The sequence below is a fragment of the Oncorhynchus kisutch genome, linkage group LG20 (assembly GCF_002021735.2).
Source record: "Oncorhynchus kisutch isolate 150728-3 linkage group LG20, Okis_V2, whole genome shotgun sequence".
Classification (NCBI taxonomy): domain Eukaryota; kingdom Metazoa; phylum Chordata; class Actinopteri; order Salmoniformes; family Salmonidae; genus Oncorhynchus; species Oncorhynchus kisutch.
Genome location: NC_034193.2, coordinates 37,862,062 through 37,883,469, shown reverse-complemented (window position 1 = coordinate 37,883,469; position 21,408 = coordinate 37,862,062). Strand labels below are relative to the sequence as shown.

The following is a 21,408-nucleotide window of genomic DNA, read 5'->3' as shown; positions in this document are numbered from 1 at the left end:
GTGAATATGTCTTTGCGTGTGTATGTGTGTCTGGGTGTATTGCAGCATGTATGGAACACACCTGGCACAGATGTCCCGAGCGCCACAAACACCACGGCGGTCACGGAGTCCTTGAGGCCCACGGTACAGCCAAAGTGGGAGGCCAGGTCTCCAATGAAGGCGGTGAGCAGGCCAATCATACTGATGGAGACCACGAAGCAGGCCCAGCCATTCCAGTAGTCGGTGGGCGGCACAAATGCGAACAGGAGCTTCCAGAAGACGGTGAGGAAGTGCATGACGTAATCAAAGCAGGAGGGCAGCTTCTCCTCGCCGCACTCGTCCTCGTCATCATCGCCTGAGACATTTTGAGGGGAGGGAAGATGTGTTGTTTATTTTATTTACCTTTTACTTAACTAGGCAAGTCAGTAAAGAACAAATTCTTATTTACAATTTAGGAAAAAGGCCTCCTGTGGGTACGGGTGCTGGGATTTAAAAATTTAAAAAAACATCTACATTTGAAGTCGGAGGTTTACATATACCTTAGCCAAATAAAATCCTGACATTTAATCCTAGTACAAATTCCCTGATTTAGGTCAGTTAGGATCACCACTTTATTTTAAGAATGTGAAATGTCAGAAATGTCAGAATGTCATCACATTCCCAGTGGGTCAGAAGTTTACATACACTAAATTAGTATTTGGTAACATTGCCTTAAAATTGCTTAACTTGGGTCAAACGTTTCAGGTAGCCTTCCACAACCTTCCCACAATAAGTTGGGTGAATTTGGGATTGATTTGTTCTGGGATTGATTTGCACTTTTCGCACCAAAGTACGTTCATCTCTAGGAGACAGAACGCGTCTCCTTCCTGAGCAGTATGATGGCTGCATGGTCCCATGGTGTTTATACTTGTGTACTATTGTTTGTACAGATGAACGTGGTACCTTCAGGCATCTGGATATTGCTCCCAATGATGAACCAGACTTGTGGAGGTCTACAATTATTTTCTGAGGTATTAGCTGATTTCTTTTGATTTTCCCATGATGTCAAGCAAAGAGGCACTGAGTTTGAAGGTAAGCCTTGAAATACATCCACAGGTACCCCTCCAATTGACTCAAATTATGTCTATTAGCCTATCAGATGCTTCTAAAGCCATGACATAATTTTCTGGAATATTCCAAGCTGTTTAAAGGCACAGTCAGCTTAGTGTATGTAAACTTCTGACCCACTGGAATTGTGATACAGTGAGTTATAAGTGAAAAAATCTGTCTGTAAACAATTGTTGGAAAAATGACTTGTGTTATGCACAAAGTAGATGTCCTAACCGACTTGCCAAAACTATAGTTTGTTAAGAAGAAATTTGTGGAATGGTTGTAAAAATAATTTGAATGACTCCAACCTAAGTGTATGTAAACTTCCGACTTCAACTGTATATAAATATAAGACAAAACACACATCATGACAAGAGAGACATCACAACACTACATAAAGAAAGACCCAAGACAACGACATAGCAAGGCAGCAACACATGACAACAACACATGGTAGCAACACAACATGGTAGAAGCACAAAACATGTTACAAACATTATTGGGCACAGACAACAGCACAAAGGGCAAGAAGGTAGAGACAACAATACACCATGAAAATCAGCCACAACTGTTATTAAGAGTGTCCGTGATTGAGTCTTTGAATGAAGAGATTGAGATAAAACTGTCCAGTTTGAGTGTTTGTTGCAGCACGATCCAGTCGCTAGCTGCAGCGAACTGAAAAGACGAACGACCCAGGGATATGTGTGCTTTGGGGACCTTTAACAGAATGTGACTGGCAGAACGGGTGTTGTATGTGGAGGATGAGGCCTGCAGTAGATATCTCAGATAGGGGGGAGTGAGGCCTAAGAGGGTTTTTATAAAAACGCATCAACCAGTGTCTTGCTACGGGTATACAGAGATGACCAGTTTACAGAGGAGTATAGAGGGCAGTGTTGTGTCCTATAAGGAGCATTGGTGACAAATCTGATGGCCGAATTGTAAAGAACATCTAGCCCCCCAAGAGGCCGATCTACAAATTATGTCTCCGTAATCTGAATCAGGGTTAGTTTGGCAGTTGGGGTGAAAGAAGAGCGATTACAATAGAGGAAACCAAGTCTAGATTTAACTTTAGCCTGCAGCTTTGATATGTGCTGAGAAAAGGACAGTGTACCTTCTAGCCATACTCCCAAGTACTTGTATGAGATGACTACCTCAAGCTCTAAACCCTCAGAGGTAGTAATTACACCTGTGGGGAGAGGGGCATTCTTCTTACGAAACCACATGACCTTTGTTTTGGAGGTGTTCAGTACAAGGTTAAGGGCAGAGAAAGCTTGTAGGACACTAAGAAAGTTTTGTTGCAGAGCATTTAACACAAAATCTCGGGAGGGGCCAGCTGAGTTTAAGACTGTATCATCTGCATACAGCTATGTTGTTGATGTAAATTGAGAAGAGCGTGGGGCTTAGGATTGAGTCTTGGGGTACTCCCTTGGTGACAGGCAGTGGCTGAGACAGCAGATTGTCTGACTTTATACTCTGCACTCTTAGAGCGAGGTAGTTAGCAAACCCCCTGGTAGTTAGTTGTAACCCCAACTTCGTAGTTCAATTTCAACATTTAACATGGTTAAAACCTCTGCTACAATGTTAAGGTTCTCTGCAATGTAAACTAGTCTTAGACTGTGAGTAGACCAGGATAAACTAGCCACCACTAGTCCATTCTAAATTAAAACACAGACGTTCAGGCTTTCCTAGTAGTGTTAGCCGTTAGCCCTACTTTCTCCACTCTACAGACTGTGTGGAGAGTGAATTTCCACATTACACAAATAATGAAGTCTCTTATCACATCAAGTCAGGACAGTGAGCCACATCTCTACTCATTGAAGCCATGGGAGAGTTCATTAGGGTGACGTTGCTTAAAATAGCTGATGGGCAAAATCCACCTGAATGCGTTTCTCTGCACGGGAGCAGGGAATGGTCACGTTTTTGTGTGTGTGTGTATGTGTGTGTGTCTGCATTTGTATTGCATTATCAAAAATAGACACATGTCGTGTCCATGAGTATGTTTCAAGACATAGGCCTGCATTGCAGTACTTGTTTCAATGTTTGTTTCTACATGTGAATGCATGTGTGGGTACGTGTGCTCATGCATGCATTTGAGTGGACAGGAGGCCATAGTGGTTAAACAGATCCAGCTTGACCATGTCCTGTCCTGTTTTGTCTCCAATTGAATTTGTGTTACAGTAAACATACAGGTTAGGGATGAGATCAACCATAGCCCATCTGCAGCAAAGACTCTGTGCCTATCCTAGTGGAAAGGGTCTTTCTGGATATTAACACAGTTCAGAACTCACGAGTAGACACACACGCACACACACACACACACACACACACACACACACACACACACACACACACACACACACACACACACACACACACACACACACACACAATGGTCGTGTTCGAATACCCATACTTGCATTCTGAATAGTAGGAATGTTTGTATGTGAAATTTCAAAATGTTTGTATGCTTTAAATCACAGGATGTCATACTAATTTCAGCTTTTCAGCCAGTAGAATTCGCTGTACACCTTTGAGGAAGAAAATCGTCTTTCGAGAACCAAGTGTCTGACAACAGCTGATAATCAGCTGAGGGGACGCGCTGTATCAAAATGAACGAATGGCGGGAATAAACGGAATTGCTCATTAGATTATGCATCCTCAGGATTCTAGTATGCTGATATTGGTTGCTTACTTAATCATTTTTTTTGAACAGTATGTGATACTAGCACACAATATGCAGTTTAAATAAGTAGTAGGAAAGCCTGATTCTGGACATGGCCACAAACACACATGTAGTTTAGAACCCCATGAGCAGACTAATTCATTACATGGACTTTTTAATGATCTCATTACTACTGTATCCCTGGAGGAATCTCCTCTGGAGTGCACTCCCATGGCTAACAAGCTTTGTTAGCCAGAGAGAAAGAGAGAGGTGGAGAAGCAGAGAGAGATAGAGAAGCAGAGAGAGAGAGAAAAGCAGAGAGAGAGAGAGAAAAGCAGAGAGAGAGAGAGAGAAGCAGAGAGAAGCAGAGAGAGAGAGAGAAGCAGAGAGAGAGAGAGAGAGAGAGAGAGAAGCAGAGAGAGAGAGAGAGAGTGTGTGTGTGTGTGTGTGTGTGTGTGTGTGTGTGTGTGTGTGTGTGTGTGTGTGTGTGTGTGTGTGTGTGTGTGTGTGTGTGTGTGTGTGTGTGTGTGTGTGTGTGTGTGTGTGTGTGTGTGTGTGAGTGGTGGGGAGGCAGAGAGAGAACGCAGAGCAAACTATAATGCTATTTTGCCCTAAACAGAGTACACAGTGGCAGAATGCGCGACCACACACACACACACACAAATTTCCACTGAGGGCCTGAGCGGTCAGGCCCTCAGTGGAAATTTGTGTGAGATGTGTGCATATATGATTGTGTATGTGAGATTGTGTGGGTGTGTGTGTGTTGTTTGATGAGTTCGTTGTGCTTCAGCGCTACCTTGATGATAAATCAACAGTGCATTGTGTGTGGAATGTGCTTCGGAGGGCACCGCTACAAGAACTTCACAGTTCCCTCTAATTACAAAAAGCATTCCAATTAAGATTTGGGCAGATGGCTTTGTGGCTAGGGTGATTGTGTAGCCAATTAAGACAAATGTGATTTGAAAGGAAAATAACATCATATTTTCTCTTTTGGACAAGATTTTATTTTGCTCTGAATACATCATCCTGTATTGTTGTCCAAGAATCAGAATATAAGCTGGCTCCCAAATGGCAACCTATTCACTATAGTGCACTACTTTTCAACAGAGCCCTATAGGCCTTAGTAGTGCACTATAAAGGGAATATGATGCCATTTGAGACGCAGATATGGTATTTAAGAGGCTACCTGGAAGGGTTCTTCCTACTGCACTTCCTAGACCTAGGGAGTTTTCCCCTGGCACTCTAGTTGTGGTTTGCTCTTTTGGGGTTGTTAGGCCTGGATTTCTGGTTAGTCACTTTGTTACAAACACATCTCTAAAAAGCTCTATACGCTGCCAATTAAATGATTGATTGATTGATCTGCTTACCAGAGCTGACTGTGATAGCTTCCATAAACTGCTGCCTCCAGCTATTGGTTCCAATCAATAGAGCCAAGTTGGTCTTCTTAATCAGTTTATCCACTGTGTTCTGTGGGGCACCAGAACATAATATTTCAGTCTAATAATCCTCAATCCTGGTTATTTAGCATTCCACAAACATAGATACAAGCCCAATGAATACACCTTGGCAGTGCACATGATGCAAAAGTCTATACAATACAATAATGACAAAGCAGTTTGATTTATCAGGCCAGACTGGGAACTAAACCATATCTCAACCCCTATATCAACCTCAAACATACCCCAACTTCTACCCCTAAAACTACCCCAAACTGCAAAGACATTTTTAATGCTCAAATCCCGAAATGTTCATCCTAATCACTGTCTCTTTCATGTGGAATATGGAACTTACAGTATCAGTATAGCTGGCTACCTTTTTGGATTAACAGATGGCCATGTCATTGAAAGTTGGAGTTTGGATGAAATTAAACATTGAAAGGACTCCAGCTGGGCCGACTTAATACACGGGAGATACCACTTAAGACATCGGAGGTACGACTTAAGTAATGGGAGATACCACTTAAGACATCGGAGGTACGACTTAAGTAATGGGAGATACAATCTCAAGTGTAGCTGGTTGTCTTACTCCTTTTCCAAGTGGTGGAGTGAGTGGTTTTATAGTGCACTATTTGTTTTAGGGTCCTATCAAAGCTGTGACTTACTATTATTAAAGGTACAATTTGCAGATTTGTGCGCGACACAAAATATTTCAGATATAAATGAGAGTTAATGATTTGTCACTCTCATTGAAAGCAAGTCTGGTAAGTGGTAGACCTGTTCTTTGTGCGGTATGCCTTGCTTCCCCTCTGTACGTTGTTGCTTATTTTTATTTTCAGTTTTGTACTTCAGCTTCAAAGAGCTGAAAATACAATATTTTGGGTTATTCAAAATATATTTTCTCGTACCTTGAACTCATACGACTCCTCGATGACGACTTCCAGTTTGACGTGCTCCCCCAGGGTGGGCCGGCCCATCTCAGCGATGCGGCGTTCCTCCTCCTCCTTTTTAGAGAGAGCTTCCTCGTCCCCTTCCTCTGAGGGAGAGAGGGGGAGAAAGATAGAGAGAGGGAGAAAGAAAGGGAGTGAACACATTTGGGTGGTTAGTGGCCATGACAAGGACGGCACCCATAAAAGGCCATGCATGTATGTCCGTGAGTGGTCAATTTAGCTGTTGACTGCTCAACATCTGCTCTTGAAAACATTTACACTTTTCCAAATATTGTGCTCAGCTGTGCCTTGGATATTTTATTTTCACATAATCCTTTCTAGCACAGCTCCAGCTACTGTGTTGGATGCATAACCTGGCCAGTGCATAACAGCTCAGCTTGGTTCAGTTTAGTGAGGCTCATTCGTGTGAAAATGTCACTTGAGTCCAGGTTTCTGTTGCAAGTGTACCTTCTTGTGCTCTGTTTATGCTAATTGATGTACGATAAAGTGAGGACTAAAAAAAGTGTAGTAGGAGAGGCACAAAGGTGTGTGAAAGAGGCAAATTTTCAATAGCTGCATGATACTGACTATTAGCTTTGCAGTGACAATCTAGCAATTTGACTGGCCCAAAGCTAGTCACTAAAGCAGAAGCACTGACGTACTGAGCTGATAAGAGAAAGGGAGTTCATTCAAAAAGAGTGACACTGGAAATGAAAAAGCAGACTGTTAATTCACAGAGATTTCCAGCCGGAGGCAGTATTGAGACATCCGTGATAAAGAACTCATGAGTCACATGAGTGAGATGATAGAGAAGTGAGGGAGGATAGAGGAGAGCGAGACCATAGCGAAGTGAGGGGAAGATGGAGAGGACAAAGGGAGGATGTATACCTGCAAGGCTGATAATGGTGGCAGGGACAGGGTTATCCCTACCCTGCACTTTCCGGTAGACGTCCCTGCCTGAGGGATAAGTTCACAGTTCAAAGTTCATTGCACAAAGAGCCCCCATTAGATTAAAAAAAACTGTTTCCCAAGGTTTCCGGATAAGTCAAAAACACTATCCAATATATGTCACTATATTATGGTGGACGAACACAGGTTTCATTTGAAAGGTTGTTGAGATTCTTTGATCCCACTGTAAACATTACTTTGTTGAGTACATTCATTTGAGTACATTTGCTTTTAGACTTTTGTTAAAGTTGCAGCTCTAGAGGAATCATGTTTTTAAAGTTATCCGGGGGAAACCAGTGACTGTGTTTGATTAAAAATATTATTTTTCATATAGCATTTTGATCACAAACACATCTGATTCACCTAATCCCAGCCCAGACTGAAGAGCTGAATGAAGTGTGTAGCCTAAGTGCTATCAAGTGTGTTAGTGCTGGACTGGAACAAAAGCCTGCACACCCAGTACCTTTCTTGAACCGGAGTGACCACTGATATAGCACATACAGCAATCACATGTTAGGTGAAATGGCTATACAACTGGTCACGCCTTACACAACAAGAACACATTCATAAACCATTTAGGAATAATTTGTAATACCTGAATTACAAATAAAAGTGTGTCAAGTATGTAAGCTTTATGAGTGTCTATTTCCTGTAATATAGGGGGAATTCAACTCAAGTTCCTTGGGACATGGGACAATGATCTGAATCAGAATTGAACTAGTTCCGTTTCATTACGTTGTTTATTTACCTAGTCAGTAATTAGCCTACTGTATATAGTTGAGTAAGTACAAAGTGTTGGTGGAAATTGCATTCCCAAGAGACTTGATTGAACCCTGATGAATAGTGTGACCTGGCCATTAACGGTCCACGACCCAACCGTTAAAGGACCACAGAGTGTGCTCAGTGATACCAGTGAGTGTCTGATCACGGGCATGGTGCATATCAGCCAAAGTGGACAGAGGGCAAAAGCTGTCTCTTTTGGAGGTCAATCTAGGCTTTGAATCATTCCATGAACCCCGGTGGCATGCAAATGACACGTGTCTCGACGCGTACACGCCAGTGGAGGCTGCTGATGGGAGGAAAGCTCATAATAATGGCTGGAATGAAGTCAATGGCCAGGGTTACTGTCCAAAATTGTAATCAATAAAGTAACTTTTGGATTACACAAACTCGGTAAATTAATCTGATTACATGCAGTTACTTTTAGATTACTTTCCCCTTAAGAGTCATTAGAAGAAGACAAAAATGTATGTTACCAATTGAATGACATCTATTGCAGGATAAATCAATGTTAAAGTTTACATAGCTGGCCATATATGGATGTTCAATTTTACTTGATGGGTTGGTTATGTAGGCTTCTTCTAACCCATTGCTTTTTACTACATATAATAATATGACTCAATTATATCTTTACATTAATATATATAATTTATAAGTCCAAAAATGGATGTACCAACTACAGATCAGAAGTGTGTGAGTTTGAGCATGTGTCCATTAGGCCTATGGTTGTTTTTTTTATCAGCATGAATTAGATTGAGCAATAAAATCCCCACTTTTATTCCATAGGCTGGGATCTGCCCTATGCAGCTATTGCAAGAGTGCATTTTTCACTGGCTGTCCAATGGTTTAAAAAACAATGATTGATAAGCACCTTGAACTTGTTGAATTCAACCATTATTGGGTTCAAATACATATTTAGATTTGTGAACAGCCATCCACAACAACCACAATCTGTAAGGCGCAAATAGCTAAATGAGAGAGCAGTAGAGTGATTCACATCAATACGCTATGTCGATATCAATAATAAGTTATTTCCCGGATCGCCGTAGACTACACCACTGCTGTCATCCTTTCCTCCAAGCGTTTATTAAAGTTGGATAATCTTCGGATGCCGACAGCAGTCGCACCATTGTAAGACATAGCTTGGACTGTAGCCTACAAAAGCTTGTTTGTGCTCTTTTCCCGCGATCCATCAAACATATTTGGTGTGTCATCATAGTGGTCAGACTGGGTCAGGTGGAACAAATTTAAATGTGCACCTTTTTCAATGCTGATTTGAATGTCATTGAGAAATCAAAGAAGTGTCAAAGATTTTTTTCGCAAGTATCTGTAATCTGATTACAGTATTTTTTTCTGGTAATGTACCGGATTACAGTTACCAGTTGTTTTTATAATCCCTTACATGTAACAGATTACATGTAATCTGTTACTCCCCAGCCCTGTCAATGGCATGGTATGAAACACATCAAAGATGTGGTTTCCATGCGGTTAATACCACTTCATTGACTCCATTCCAGCCATTATTATGAGCCCCCTCAGCAGCGTTCACTGGTACACGCCTACAGAAACACACAGTGTGGTCACACGCAGTGAGGTCATTCATCCTCTTTCACACTCTTTCGCACACAGTGAAGTGTAACTCATTCAGTGATAGGATAGGCCTACATGTTGAATGCCTGGAAGTGCAAACCAAAAAAACGACATTTCTAGTATTCATCAAAGAAAAGACTATAGTAGTACTACAGTAGTACACAGTAGAATATATTCATTCAAGTGTACACAGTGCTGTCTTTGGAGTATATTTGATTTGAAAATATGCCATGCTCAAATCAACTAAAGTCTATCAAAGCTTTCTCAATATAATCAATATATTACATTGGTTTATTATAAATGTCTATGTCTAAATAGACATAGTTACAAAGATAGTCTAAACAATGAAAGAGTAGCCTGGAAGGCTTGTGCCATTAGTAATGGGGAGTAGAACGCATGATTCGCATCAAGGTGACACATTTGTTACTTGAATTGAACTTGCTTTAAATTTCAACGATTTAAAGCAATTCATTACAACACTGAATTGTCTCTTACCATAAAGCCTTTTGTCTATTAAAATTAATAAAAATGACCCATTAATTAATTAATTAATCAATCAATCAATCAATCAATATATACATTGAATCCAAATAATATCATTTTTGTTTGCAATAGCAATATTCCATACCTGTCTTCACGAATCCACCTAAAACCATAGAAAATAAAGAAAATAAATCAAACATGCCTTTTGGTTGCGAGTGGGTATTAGTTTACATGAAGTATCTTAATAGTATTATTCATTAATGACAAATTTTGATCAGCAAATAATAATTAAACTCTAGTAATAAAAATACTGTATAAGCCTACTTCCAACTCACTCTTTAATAAGAACAATTACACATGTTTTCTTGCAACTGAGAACATAATTTAGGAAATTAATTTACCCTTCTGTAGAAGGTTACCATGTACACGGACTGCCAGTGTATGCACTTTTGACACTTCACTACAATAGTAACAGACAATGAATGGCATTTGAAGTGATAGGTGACTTCAGAAGCGAGGGGAAATAAAGAGTGACAGCACACCAGAGCAGACTAACGAGAAAACGTAGACTGCTTACCAATTTCTTGAAGCAACACAGCTGATAGGTTGGAAACAGATGAGATAAGAGACAGTTGAGCAGAGAGAAACGAGACATGAGAAACAAGATAAATGGAAACAAGTAACAAGGGAAACAGAGGAATGAATATACACAAGCCGGCAGCAAAAAGTTAGAGCCATCAGGCAAGTTAGTTATAATATATAGTTTTCGTGGTTAGGTTGTTGTTCACTACAGACTAGACATGTCTAGCAAGTTTTTGAAATTGAAATCAGACTTGTAGGACTCTAAATGTTATACATTAAATGGCAATGAAACACTTGGGCCAATCAAATCTCAGAGGTACTATATATTCGGGCACAATTTAAATTCACAATATCTGTGAGAATTTAAAAATGTTACATATTCGGAAATAAAAACAAGGTATCAGTGTAGGTTTCATAATGGTATTTGTTACCCGCTAAATGTTTCCACTGGATGAAAGTTTAAACAATGAGAAATTATGCCTAAACGCACACTGAATAAGTCAAAATGATGCGCTAGCATTATCCTGCAGCGTATTGTTTTCGGCCCAGTTTCCTGAGATGGAACTGAAGTCTCATAAGATTATTTTAACGATGCACCGTCCCTAATGTCCGAAAATGTAACGTTACAAAGGTTTTGGGAAGCAGGGCCTTAGGCTCTTAGGCATAGCTTCATTTGGAGGTATACATAAAAAAATATGAAATGAAATGGCACCACAATAAACATGTACAGCAATCACTTCTCTGTGATGGCAAAGTTTGCATGATAAATTAACCACCGCATGCATCACAGCCTTTTTATTTGAGTTATTTCCGTACATTGAGAGTGGTGATTCAGTATATTTATTGGTACCTTATATAGAGGTTAATATTGTATTATGTAATTCTAAAAATATATCTAATGGCATTTCTTCCAAAATCCTACAGTAAGGAGTTAATCAAAGTCCAACATGTATACTGAAAAACTTATGTTTTGAGTATTGTGAGTGTGTGTTCCAAGCAGCACCCCAAACATAAACAGTGGAACACAGTTAGTACCAAGGGGTGTGGTTGTAAAAGGGTAAACTTGGACCATTTGCTTGGCTGAAGACCACAAGAGCTCAAGGGCTAGAAAAGCACCTTCTTGAGCATACTACCACTACCAGTCAACATTCCACCTTTGTTTATCAACCAAAAAGCTATTATCGCTCTGCACGCCTGATAGGATGGGACTCCTTAACAGGACGGAAATAAACTTCACTGACTCTGCTCCATTCCTGTTCCTGTTCCAAATCCTGTTCACTGAACAGCGGCGTTGACCAGGGGCAGTAGAAATACAAGAAACCAGAGGAGAGGGTAGGTAGCCTTGCAACAGTGGAGAAAATACGAGAGGGAGCAGAAGAGGGTAAGAAAAAGATCAGGAAAGATGGCAGTAAGAAGGAGTGGGAGGAAGAAGAGGAGGAGGTCAGAAGCTTGAGCCCATCTTCTACTCTTTTCAGTTACTCTCACACCTGTCAATCGCCTTTTCCAATGGGGCTCCTGCAGCTCTATGTAGAATCTGGCCTGTCTTTCATATTCGTCGTGGTCAAGTATTCTAACCGCTATGGTTTTCCTGCAAGGGGACACAAGACAAGGTATAAAACAAAAAGGGAAAGGTGAAAGACGAGGGCGGGAAGTGGGGGAAGGGGGAAGGATAGATTGTGCACGTTTCACAAACACACACACACACACAGCAAAAAGGATTTGGACTGGTTTCGATATCCACCTATCCACTGAGCCATCCATGGATGTACAGATGGAACAGTTTGTCGGGGTTCGGGGTAGGGGGGGGAAGTCGAGCTCTGTTGCACACTCGTACCACCTCATGGTGCATACATGGAGGGACAGTTGGAACTCTGTTTGTAAAGCCTCTATGATCTCAGTTTGAGTTTAAAGATGAAAGCTTTTCATTGATCTTCACCTCTAAACATAATATCACTATTGTTAAGTCTGTGCATTTGACATCGTTATGTCCTGGTATTTACCTCTCATAACATTGTTATTGTTTTGTCTAGGTGCTGAGGTCAATAAAAGGTCACAGATAAAAAAGCGACTATAAACAAGTGCTCTGTAGTCTCGGTCTGACTAAAATTGTTTTAGGCTCAATGCCGGTCCTGGAGGACCACGGGATTCATAATCAAGAAATCTACACCTGACCATTATACAAATATGGTTGAAAGGTAACAATGAAAAAATACCAAAAAAAGAGAATCCAGTGGGTAGGAAAACCTGTCTATTACAGTGTTCCTCTTGGACCAGGATTGTGAAAATGCTCCATGGAGGATGTAAATGTGGCCTTTATCCATGTATACCCAATACAGTAGGTCTGAGCGAACGCAAAGTAATAGTGGATGGATCCAGTAGGGGACGCCATACATGGTGAATGGAATGGGGGCGGGGTTAAGGGGTACAGGGTTGGGACCAAAGCCTGGGAAGGGAACGCCCCACCTTTCCTCTCACTCATCTCCAGCAGCTGAGGCTCTCCCATCTCAAGGAAGAAGTTCTTGTTTTTCTCATACTCCTCGTCATCGATTATATTGATCTGTATAGATTTGCTGAAACAGAGAGAGAGAAAGAGAGAAAGAAAGAACACAAGGTTGCAGATAGAAAAGCGTATGGAGAGTGCGAACATGAGGGAAGAAGAACGACGAGCCATGCATTGTCAAACGACACAAAGGCGACAGCACAAAAACAAATGGGAAGATGTGTTGTAGAGTGACATCAAGCGATTCCGGTAGGGGGAGACAATAAATCACAAACACTGAAATCAATGTCTTTTATACAAAAATGTACTGGAAAAATGAAAACATCCCCATATATCGCCTCATCAAAATACTACATTTAAGTTCTGAATTAAAGTAATTTGAGACAAATGAGGGACACAACAATTCACAACAAGACTGAAATATTTTCAAGTGTGACTATGCAGTGCTGCATTGTACTGTTAGTGTTCTTATAGGCCACGGGCCCTACTGTATGTACAGACAGGCATGGTGGACATGTTTTCCCTCCAATATATATTACCTCATTTTTTTATTCTCAACAACAGGCCAAATGTAAGTTGAGCTTGGCTTGGCTCAGTAATGCGAAAAGGCCTAGAGAGTCTATCAGTCTATTTTATAGTCTTATACTGTGGCTCAGGCCCATGTTTGAGAATGACCAGGATCCTCTCAACAGCGATGCTACCCAAATATGGAGACTAACTCTCTGAGACAAAAGCAGAGCGCCCATGGGTTGAAGATGCACTCCTGCATAATGTTTATAAACTAAACCATGGGGAAATGATTTCCTGATCCCAGATATGTTTGTTCTGTATATCCAACTCATGACAATGACCATAGGAGTTGGCAAGACAGCACAAACAGATCTGGGACCAGACCAGACCAGGAGTAAGGTGAGAGGGAGATGATAGGCTTGTCGCTCTAACAGCTAGCCAAACATGTCTGAACATGTCTCCAAACACCACACTACTAATATACTTGGACAAAAAGATGCAAGTAATGACAAAAACTATGTAGGCAGCTTTGAATCTCTCTTAACAGGAGATGACATTGTCAATGTATAAGTTATTAGTTGTCTGATTGCTACCGCTAAATAATGCAGAAACTAGCTGCTGTGGCAGATGGCCATTTGCTGTTGGATGTGAAATAACAGAAAATAATCACAACAGACTGTGATCATTTTAGGGATGAACTATTCACAAAATCCACGATTTGTTGACAATTTATCATCCTAAAAAAATAAACAGCCAATCCATGTGACAAACCAATTCAAAATGTAACCTTGTGGATGGTTGATGAACGATCTTTCAAGGCTGCTGTGTTTGCCATATTTCTCCCGTGACAAGATGGACCATTTCAATCTGGCAGATAACTGCATCTAATAACAGAACATTTCTGTGGTCTGACATGTATTTCCCCCATTAAAGGTAGGCTAAACACTGATTGCGAGTCCTAATAGAAATAGCATAAACACAAATCAAATCCAACTTAATTTGTCACATGCGCCGAATACAACAACTGTAGATCTTACCATGAAATGCTTACTTACAAGCCCTTAACCAACAGTGCAGTATTTACCAAATACACTAAAGTAAAAAATTATAAAAAGTAACACAATAACACAACAATAACAAGGCTATATGCAGGGAGTACCGGTACCGAGTCAGTGTGCGGGAGTACAGGTCAGTTGAGGTAATTTGTACATGTAGGTAGGGGTGAAGTGACTACGCATAGATAATAAACAACGAGTAGCAGCAGTGTACCAAACAAATGGAGGGTGGTGTCAAAGTAAATAGTCCGGTGATGTCACTCCCTGACCTTAGTTATCTTTGTTTTCTTTATTATTTTGGTTAGGTCAGAGTGTGACGAGGGTGGTATGTGTATTTTTTCCTGTCTAGGGTTTTTTGTAATTCTATGGGGTTTTGGTATGTCTAGGTATATGTAGGTCTATGGTGGCCTAAATTGGTTCCCAATCAGAGACAGCTGTTTATGGTTGTCTCTGATTGGGGATCTTATTTAGGTTGACATTTTCCATTTTGGATTTGTGGGTTATTGTCTGTGTAGTTTCCTGTCAGTACTTGTGTCGCATAGCGTCACGTTGTTTTGTATAGTTTGTTCAGTGTTTAGTCTTCATTAAAAGAAGAATGTATTCTTATCACGCACCTATCACGACGAACGTGATAGGTGGCCATTTTATTAATTATGGCTTGGGGGTAGAGGCTATTAAGGAGCCTTTTGGTCCTAGACTTGGCGCTCCGGTAGCAGAGAAAACAGTCTATGATTCGGATGACTGGAGTCTCTGACAATTATATGGGCTTTCCTCTGACACCGCCTATTATATAGGTCCTGGATGGCAGGATGCTTGGCCCCAGAAATGTACTGTAGTGAATTGCGGTCAGATGCCGAGCAGTTGCCATAGCAGGCGGTGATGCAACCGGTCAGGATGCTCTCAATGGTGCAGCTGTAGAACCTTTTTGAGGATCTGGGGACCCATGCCAAATCTTTTCAGTCTCCTGTGGGAGAAAAGGTTTTTTCGTTCCCCCTTCATGGCTGTCTTGGTGTGTTTGGACAATGATAATATGTTGGTGATATGGACACCAAGGAACTTGGGTATCTGGGAGGATGCTGTTGATGTGAGCCATGACCAGCCTTTCAAAGCACTTCATGGCTACCGACATGAGTGCTATGGGGTGGTAATCATTTAGGCAGGTTACCGTCGCTTCCTTGGGCACAGGGACTATGGTGGGCTGCAGGTATTAGGCTGTAGATATTACAGATTCAGTCAGGGAGTGGTTGAAAATGTCAGTCAAGGCACTAGCCAGTTGGTCTGCGCATGCAGGTAATCCATCGGGCCCCGTGGCTTTGTGAATGTTGACCTGTTTAAAGGTATTGCTCACATCGGCTGCCGAGAGCGTTATCACACAGTCATCCAGAACAGCTGGTGCTCTCGTGCATGCTTCAGTGTTGCTTGCCTCGAAGCGAGCATAAAAGGCATTTAACTCATCTGGTAGGCTTGCGTCACTCGGCCGTTCGTGTCTGTCTTTCCGTTTGGAGTCCATAATAGTTTTCAAGCCCTGCCACATCCAACAAGTGTCAGAGCCGGTGTAGTAGGATTCAATCTTAATCCTGTGCTGAGGCTTTGCTTGTTTGATGGTTCGCCTGAAGGCATAGCGGGATTTCTTATAAGCATCCGGATTAGTGTCCCGCTCCTTGAAAGCGGCAGCTCTAGCCTTTAGCTCGATGCGGATGTTGCCTGTAATCCATGGCTTCTGGTTGGGATATGTACGTACGGTCACTGTGGGGACGACGTCATTGATGCACTTATTGATGAAGCCAATGACTGAGGTGGTTAACTCCTCAATGCCATTGGATGAATCCCAGAACATATTCCAGTCTGTGCTAGCAAAACAGTCCTGTAGCGTAGTATACCCGTCATCTGACCACTTCCGTATTGAGCGAGTCACTGGTACTTCCTGCTTTAGTTTTTGCCTGTAAGCAGGAATCAGGAGGATATAATTATGGTCAGATTTGCCAAATAGAGGGCAGGGGAGAGCTTTGTGTACATCTCTGTGTGTGGAGTGAAGGTGGTCTAGAGTTTTTTTCCCTCTGGTTGCACATGTGACATGCTGGTAAAAATGTGGTAAATCTGATTTAAGTTTGCATGCATTAAAGTCCCCGGCCACTAGAAGGGCCGCTTCTGTATGAGAAATTTCTTGTTTGCTTATTGCCTTGTAGAGTTGGTTGAGTGCGGTCTTAGTGCCAGCATTGGACTGGGGTGGTAAATAGACATCTACGAATAATATAGATGAGAAATCTCTTGGTAGATAGTGTGGTCTACAGCTTATCATAAGGTACAATACTGTACCTCAGGCGAGCAATACCACGAGACTTCTTGAATATTAGATATCGCTCACTAGCTGTTATTGACAAAAAGACACACCCCCCCACCCCTCGTCTTACCAGATGTAGCTTCTTCTCTGTTCTGCCGGTGCATGGAAAATCCAGCCGGCTCTATATTATGCGTGTTGTTGTTCAGCCACGACTCGGTGAAACATAAGATTTTACAGTTTTTAATGTCTCGTTGGTAGGATAATTGTAGGTCATCAATTTTATTTTCCAGTGATTGCATGTCGTAGAATGGATGGCAGTGGGAGTTTACTCGCTCGCCTACAGATTCTCAGAAGGCAGCCCGACCTGTGCCCTCTTTTCCTCCGTCTTTTCTTCACGCAAATTACAGGGATTTGGGCCTTTTCCCGGGAAAGCAGTATGTCCTTCTCATCGAACTCGTTAAAGGAAAAAGCTTCTTCCAGTTCGTGGTGAGTAATCACTCTTCTGGTGTCCAGAAGTTATTTCCGGTCATAAGAGACGGTAGCAGCAACATTATGTACAAAATATGTATAAAAAAAACAAGTTACAAAAAATGCAAAAAAACGGACAAAATAGCACAATTGGATAGGAGCATGTAACACCTCAGCCATCCTCTTCGGCCCAATCTTATTACAAATGTCAACATTGGTGCGATTTCAATTGCTTACACATATTCAGAGACTGGGGGATAAACAGGGTCATTAATTGGAGTGGAATTACACTGTCTCTTGATAAAACAGTGCTGCTTTGTAGCAATTGGAAATGTCAAAACCTTTTGGAAGGGAAAATTGCCATAGAAAATAAAGACGTGCTGTATATTCAACCTGGTCTCAGAGCATTTCGTATTATTCTGTATGTAAATCGGAGACACTCCTATTTAGTATGATATCTTGGTAAGTATTAATTTGTGGGATGTCCATCACCCATTTCGTTTGATAAGTGCATACATTTTAATACTTTATTTCGTACTGGTCCCCCATGGGACTCAAACACACCACCCTGGCGTTGGTAGTGCATGGCACTTGCAACTGAGCTACACGGGACTACCATCCACCCTGACCAACCACCATAGTAAGTAAACATCTGTCTTACCATACCAAACGTAACATATCATAGTAATTTGAGTATCTCGGATATACCTTTACTATGTTACGTCTACTCTAGGAGATCAGGCTGGTATATGTGGGTTCCACAGTGATTTGTGGGTATATTCTCAAAGGCATATTGGAGGTATGAGGTTTTTGCTCTTACATTGTTCCTAACATTACATGGTTTTTGGGTTAGAGGCTACGAGTCAACTGGAAGCTAATCTTACACAGTGTGAATACAGTATGGGTGAATTGTCAGTAATAATGTAATATGTTACCTTTATTTAATTACGCAAGACAGTTAAAAACAAATTCTTATTTGGCCTACCCCGGCCAAACCCTAACCCGGACGACACTGGGCCAATTGTGCGCCGCCCTATGGGACTCCCAATCATGCCCTGTTGTGATACAGCCTGAAAACAAACCAGGGTCTGTAGTGACGCCTCTAGCACTGAGATGCAGTGCCTTAGACCACTGTGCCACTCAGGAGTCCGAACACTTTGATTACTTTTTCAAAGCTTCATTAGGTGGAGGCTAGAGAGGGATTGACAAACCACAAACTAGTTCAAACTTATTGGAACCTCCAAACCGATTAGAATTAGGGCAATTATGTGGGATAGTCAACCTGAGCATGCAACACTTTAATTAATGTCTTGTTTGTCCATTCTGTGAGATTTAATTTGTGATTTGGTGTGGAAATGTCACATCCATCACGCTGGAATTGTCCATTACTCAAAGTCAACTACTAAGTGACAGGGGACCTTTTTATAGAGTCATTAAGCTGATGTTCATGTGATTGACTAAGATTAACATGAATTATTGATCAACGGCCTCTTGGTGCCACGTAGGTGAATGAGTCTCTGGTGAAAGGAAATAGCAAGAGTCCTGCTGGGCCCTTGGGTGACATAACAGGGCGTCAGTCCCTTCCTCTTGTGACACCTCCTATTCACCCTCTCAGGCAGCCCTGGGTGTCATGGATTAAACCAGGGGTGTCTTCTACGAGGTACGGCGGGCCGCACTGAAAATTGGTTACGTTTCCTTGCCATTGTTTTGGGAATTTTCTATGCTTCCTGACTGTCTAGTGAATATTAGCGACTTGGACATTCAAGGAACTGTATGAATGTAGGTCCATTGACTGTGCACAGTGATTATTAGTGAGCTGGACAGTCAAGAAACTATATGAAGATATTGTAGGTCCATTATCATTTCACACAGTTTAGATTTGGTTCTAGTTATTTTAAAGTATATTGAGTTTGTTTCCCCCCTCAATTTTCAATCCACCTGTGGGCAATGTTCCCTCTAAGCTGCGGAAGGGTGCGCAGATCCTTCGGGACTAGCACACTGAAGAAATATGAACACGCACAGAGCAGCACGAGATTGAACTTTACTCAACTTTCTAGAGTTTTCTCCCTTAGTTAACACTATCAAAGTTTCCCTTTACTGTGGGAATTGTGTTCGAATCGACACAATATTAGGCACTTTTAATTCAACATAATGAAACAAAATTAACTACGCAAGACTTAGAATGCAAAACTAACTACGCAAGAGATGTTGTTGTAGGTAGAAGACATTGGAGTAGGATTCTATTGCATTGAAATGCATGACGCCATGCTCTTTTTATTTTGGAGAGTTTGGAGAGGTGTGTTTGCATTTGGAGATGCCAGTTAGAGCTCTCACTCAAACCCTTGTAATTGTTTTTTCTTATCTTGCACCAATCCAACATTTCAGTAAATATTCTTATTATGTTACTGAATGTATCCAGAGTATTTTAAAACGTTATTATTGACAAATGCTATAAAAAGTACGGGATCGGTGTCCCTATACCGGGACGGTTGAGCGAACGTGCGTTAATGTGATTAGCATGACAGTTGTAAGGAACAGCAAACTTTCCAGGACATAGACATGTCTTATATGGGTAGAAAGCTTACATTATTGTTAATCTAACTGCACTGTCCAATTTACAGTAGCTATAACAGTGAAAAAATACCATGCTATTTTATCTTTATTTAACTAGGCAAGTCAGTTAAGAACAAATTCTTATTTTCAATGACGGCCTAGGAACAGTGGGTTAACTGCCTGTTCAGGGGCAGAACGACAGATTTGTACCTTGTCAGCTCGGGGATTTGAACTTGCAACCTTCCGGTTACTAGCCCAACGCTCTAACCACTAGGATACCTTGCCGCTCTACACATACCTGTGTGGCATAAACAATCAGAGCTGCAGTAGACCTATATGCAAATAGGTATTTTCATTTCCCACATATGGAACTGTGCCAATCACTTTGAACTGGACTGTGTTTACAGCATGAGCGGTCGTGAGTAGATGCGTTTGTTTTGAGATCAAAGCAAGAGCTGCATGTAGTCATGTGTGCACATTTGTTAATATCCTTTGCTAGTTAGTGAGTTTTTAGCCCAGTTATAGATCATTTGTTGTCAGCAATGGGGGAGTGATTGCTTCCTACAAGAGCACAAAACGTGTACATTTCTAGACATCTGAAAAGCGAGTCCGGTAAAGAGCTTTTTTGGTCTTAAAAGGGCAGTGTTGCATTTTGAAACAGGCTTGAATAAGCTATGTAGCCAATAGGCAGAGGGCAGGATAATTTGTCTGATTCTCTGTAATAATGGTATGGGAATAATAATGCATTTTATTTGTAAAGTGGTTTCTTGCATCAAACAAGACAACAACCTTTGCAGTCACCTCCTTGTCTGAAGGACAAGTGGATAAACAGGTTAATGTCAAGCCCAGCATGTTTTTTTTCAAAAGTCAAGGAATGTAGGCCGAAATTGAGCACCCCCCATTGACTGCTTCTGTAGGCTGAATGATAGAACAGCTATTTCCATGTTAAAATGTTATGGATGCATTTTATCCATTGTTATTGATGGTAGACCACTCTGGTAGGCCTACATTACAATCAAATAGCCACCGTCTGATACTGTAACTTAAAATTGGTACGGTTACACAGAATTCAAGTTTGTGTTCAGCAGACCTGAAATTTGCTCAGTGCCAAAAAAGATTTCAGGGAACATTGGACCCTCTCGTGGGCCTGGCCATATGTTTGACACCCCTGGATTTAAACAAAACAACAGGACACACAGCAGATGATGTCTGTGTGATACTCTCATTGCTCGTACCCGAGCCCTCAATAATAGTTTTTAAAGAAAGATTAAGAAGTTCCTTGTTTGGATTCAGAGTGCTACTTCTGCCACCTGGCAAAAACGGTAGACAGGGTTACTAAACCTACTTAGTGGCTCTAATCTGAAAAAGTCAACAGAGAGACCCCCCTAGCGAGCCATTGTTACTCCCACAAGCATGGGAAACTGGGGATTGGACTGTCTCCACATTTCAACTGGCTTTTGAAGAGATACAGTACCCTTTTTCAAGGATGCACAACAAAGTAAAAGTTGGAGGCCAACAACTCTGTTGAGCAGTCGGTTTTGAAAAAGGAAGGGATATTTCTAC

At 41.4% G+C, this 21,408-nt stretch overlaps 1 protein-coding gene across 5 annotated transcripts in view; it reads right to left on the bottom strand.

Annotated features, from left to right (window-relative positions):
* Window positions 1-21,408, bottom strand: part of LOC109875525 (sodium/calcium exchanger 1) — a 57,437-nt gene that overhangs the window by 5,059 nt on the left and 30,970 nt on the right. For 2 of the 5 annotated variants that reach the window (XM_020467854.2, XM_020467855.2), the window contains 8 exons: window positions 12,942-13,048; window positions 10,474-10,494; window positions 10,042-10,059; window positions 9,909-9,923; window positions 6,984-7,052; window positions 6,075-6,202; window positions 5,098-5,197; window positions 62-334 (listed from right to left, as the gene is read on the bottom strand). In XM_020467854.2, coding sequence (XP_020323443.1) covers window positions 62-334; window positions 5,098-5,197; window positions 6,075-6,202; window positions 6,984-7,052; window positions 9,909-9,923; window positions 10,042-10,059; window positions 10,474-10,494; window positions 12,942-13,048 — 731 coding nt within the window. Of the gene's footprint in view, window positions 1-61; window positions 335-5,097; window positions 5,198-6,074; window positions 6,203-6,983; window positions 7,053-9,908; window positions 9,924-10,041; window positions 10,060-10,473; window positions 10,495-11,965; window positions 12,067-12,941; window positions 13,049-21,408 lie in introns of all 5 variants that reach the window. The other 3 variants (XM_020467857.2, XM_031799426.1, XM_031799427.1) reach the window with 3 other exon arrangements.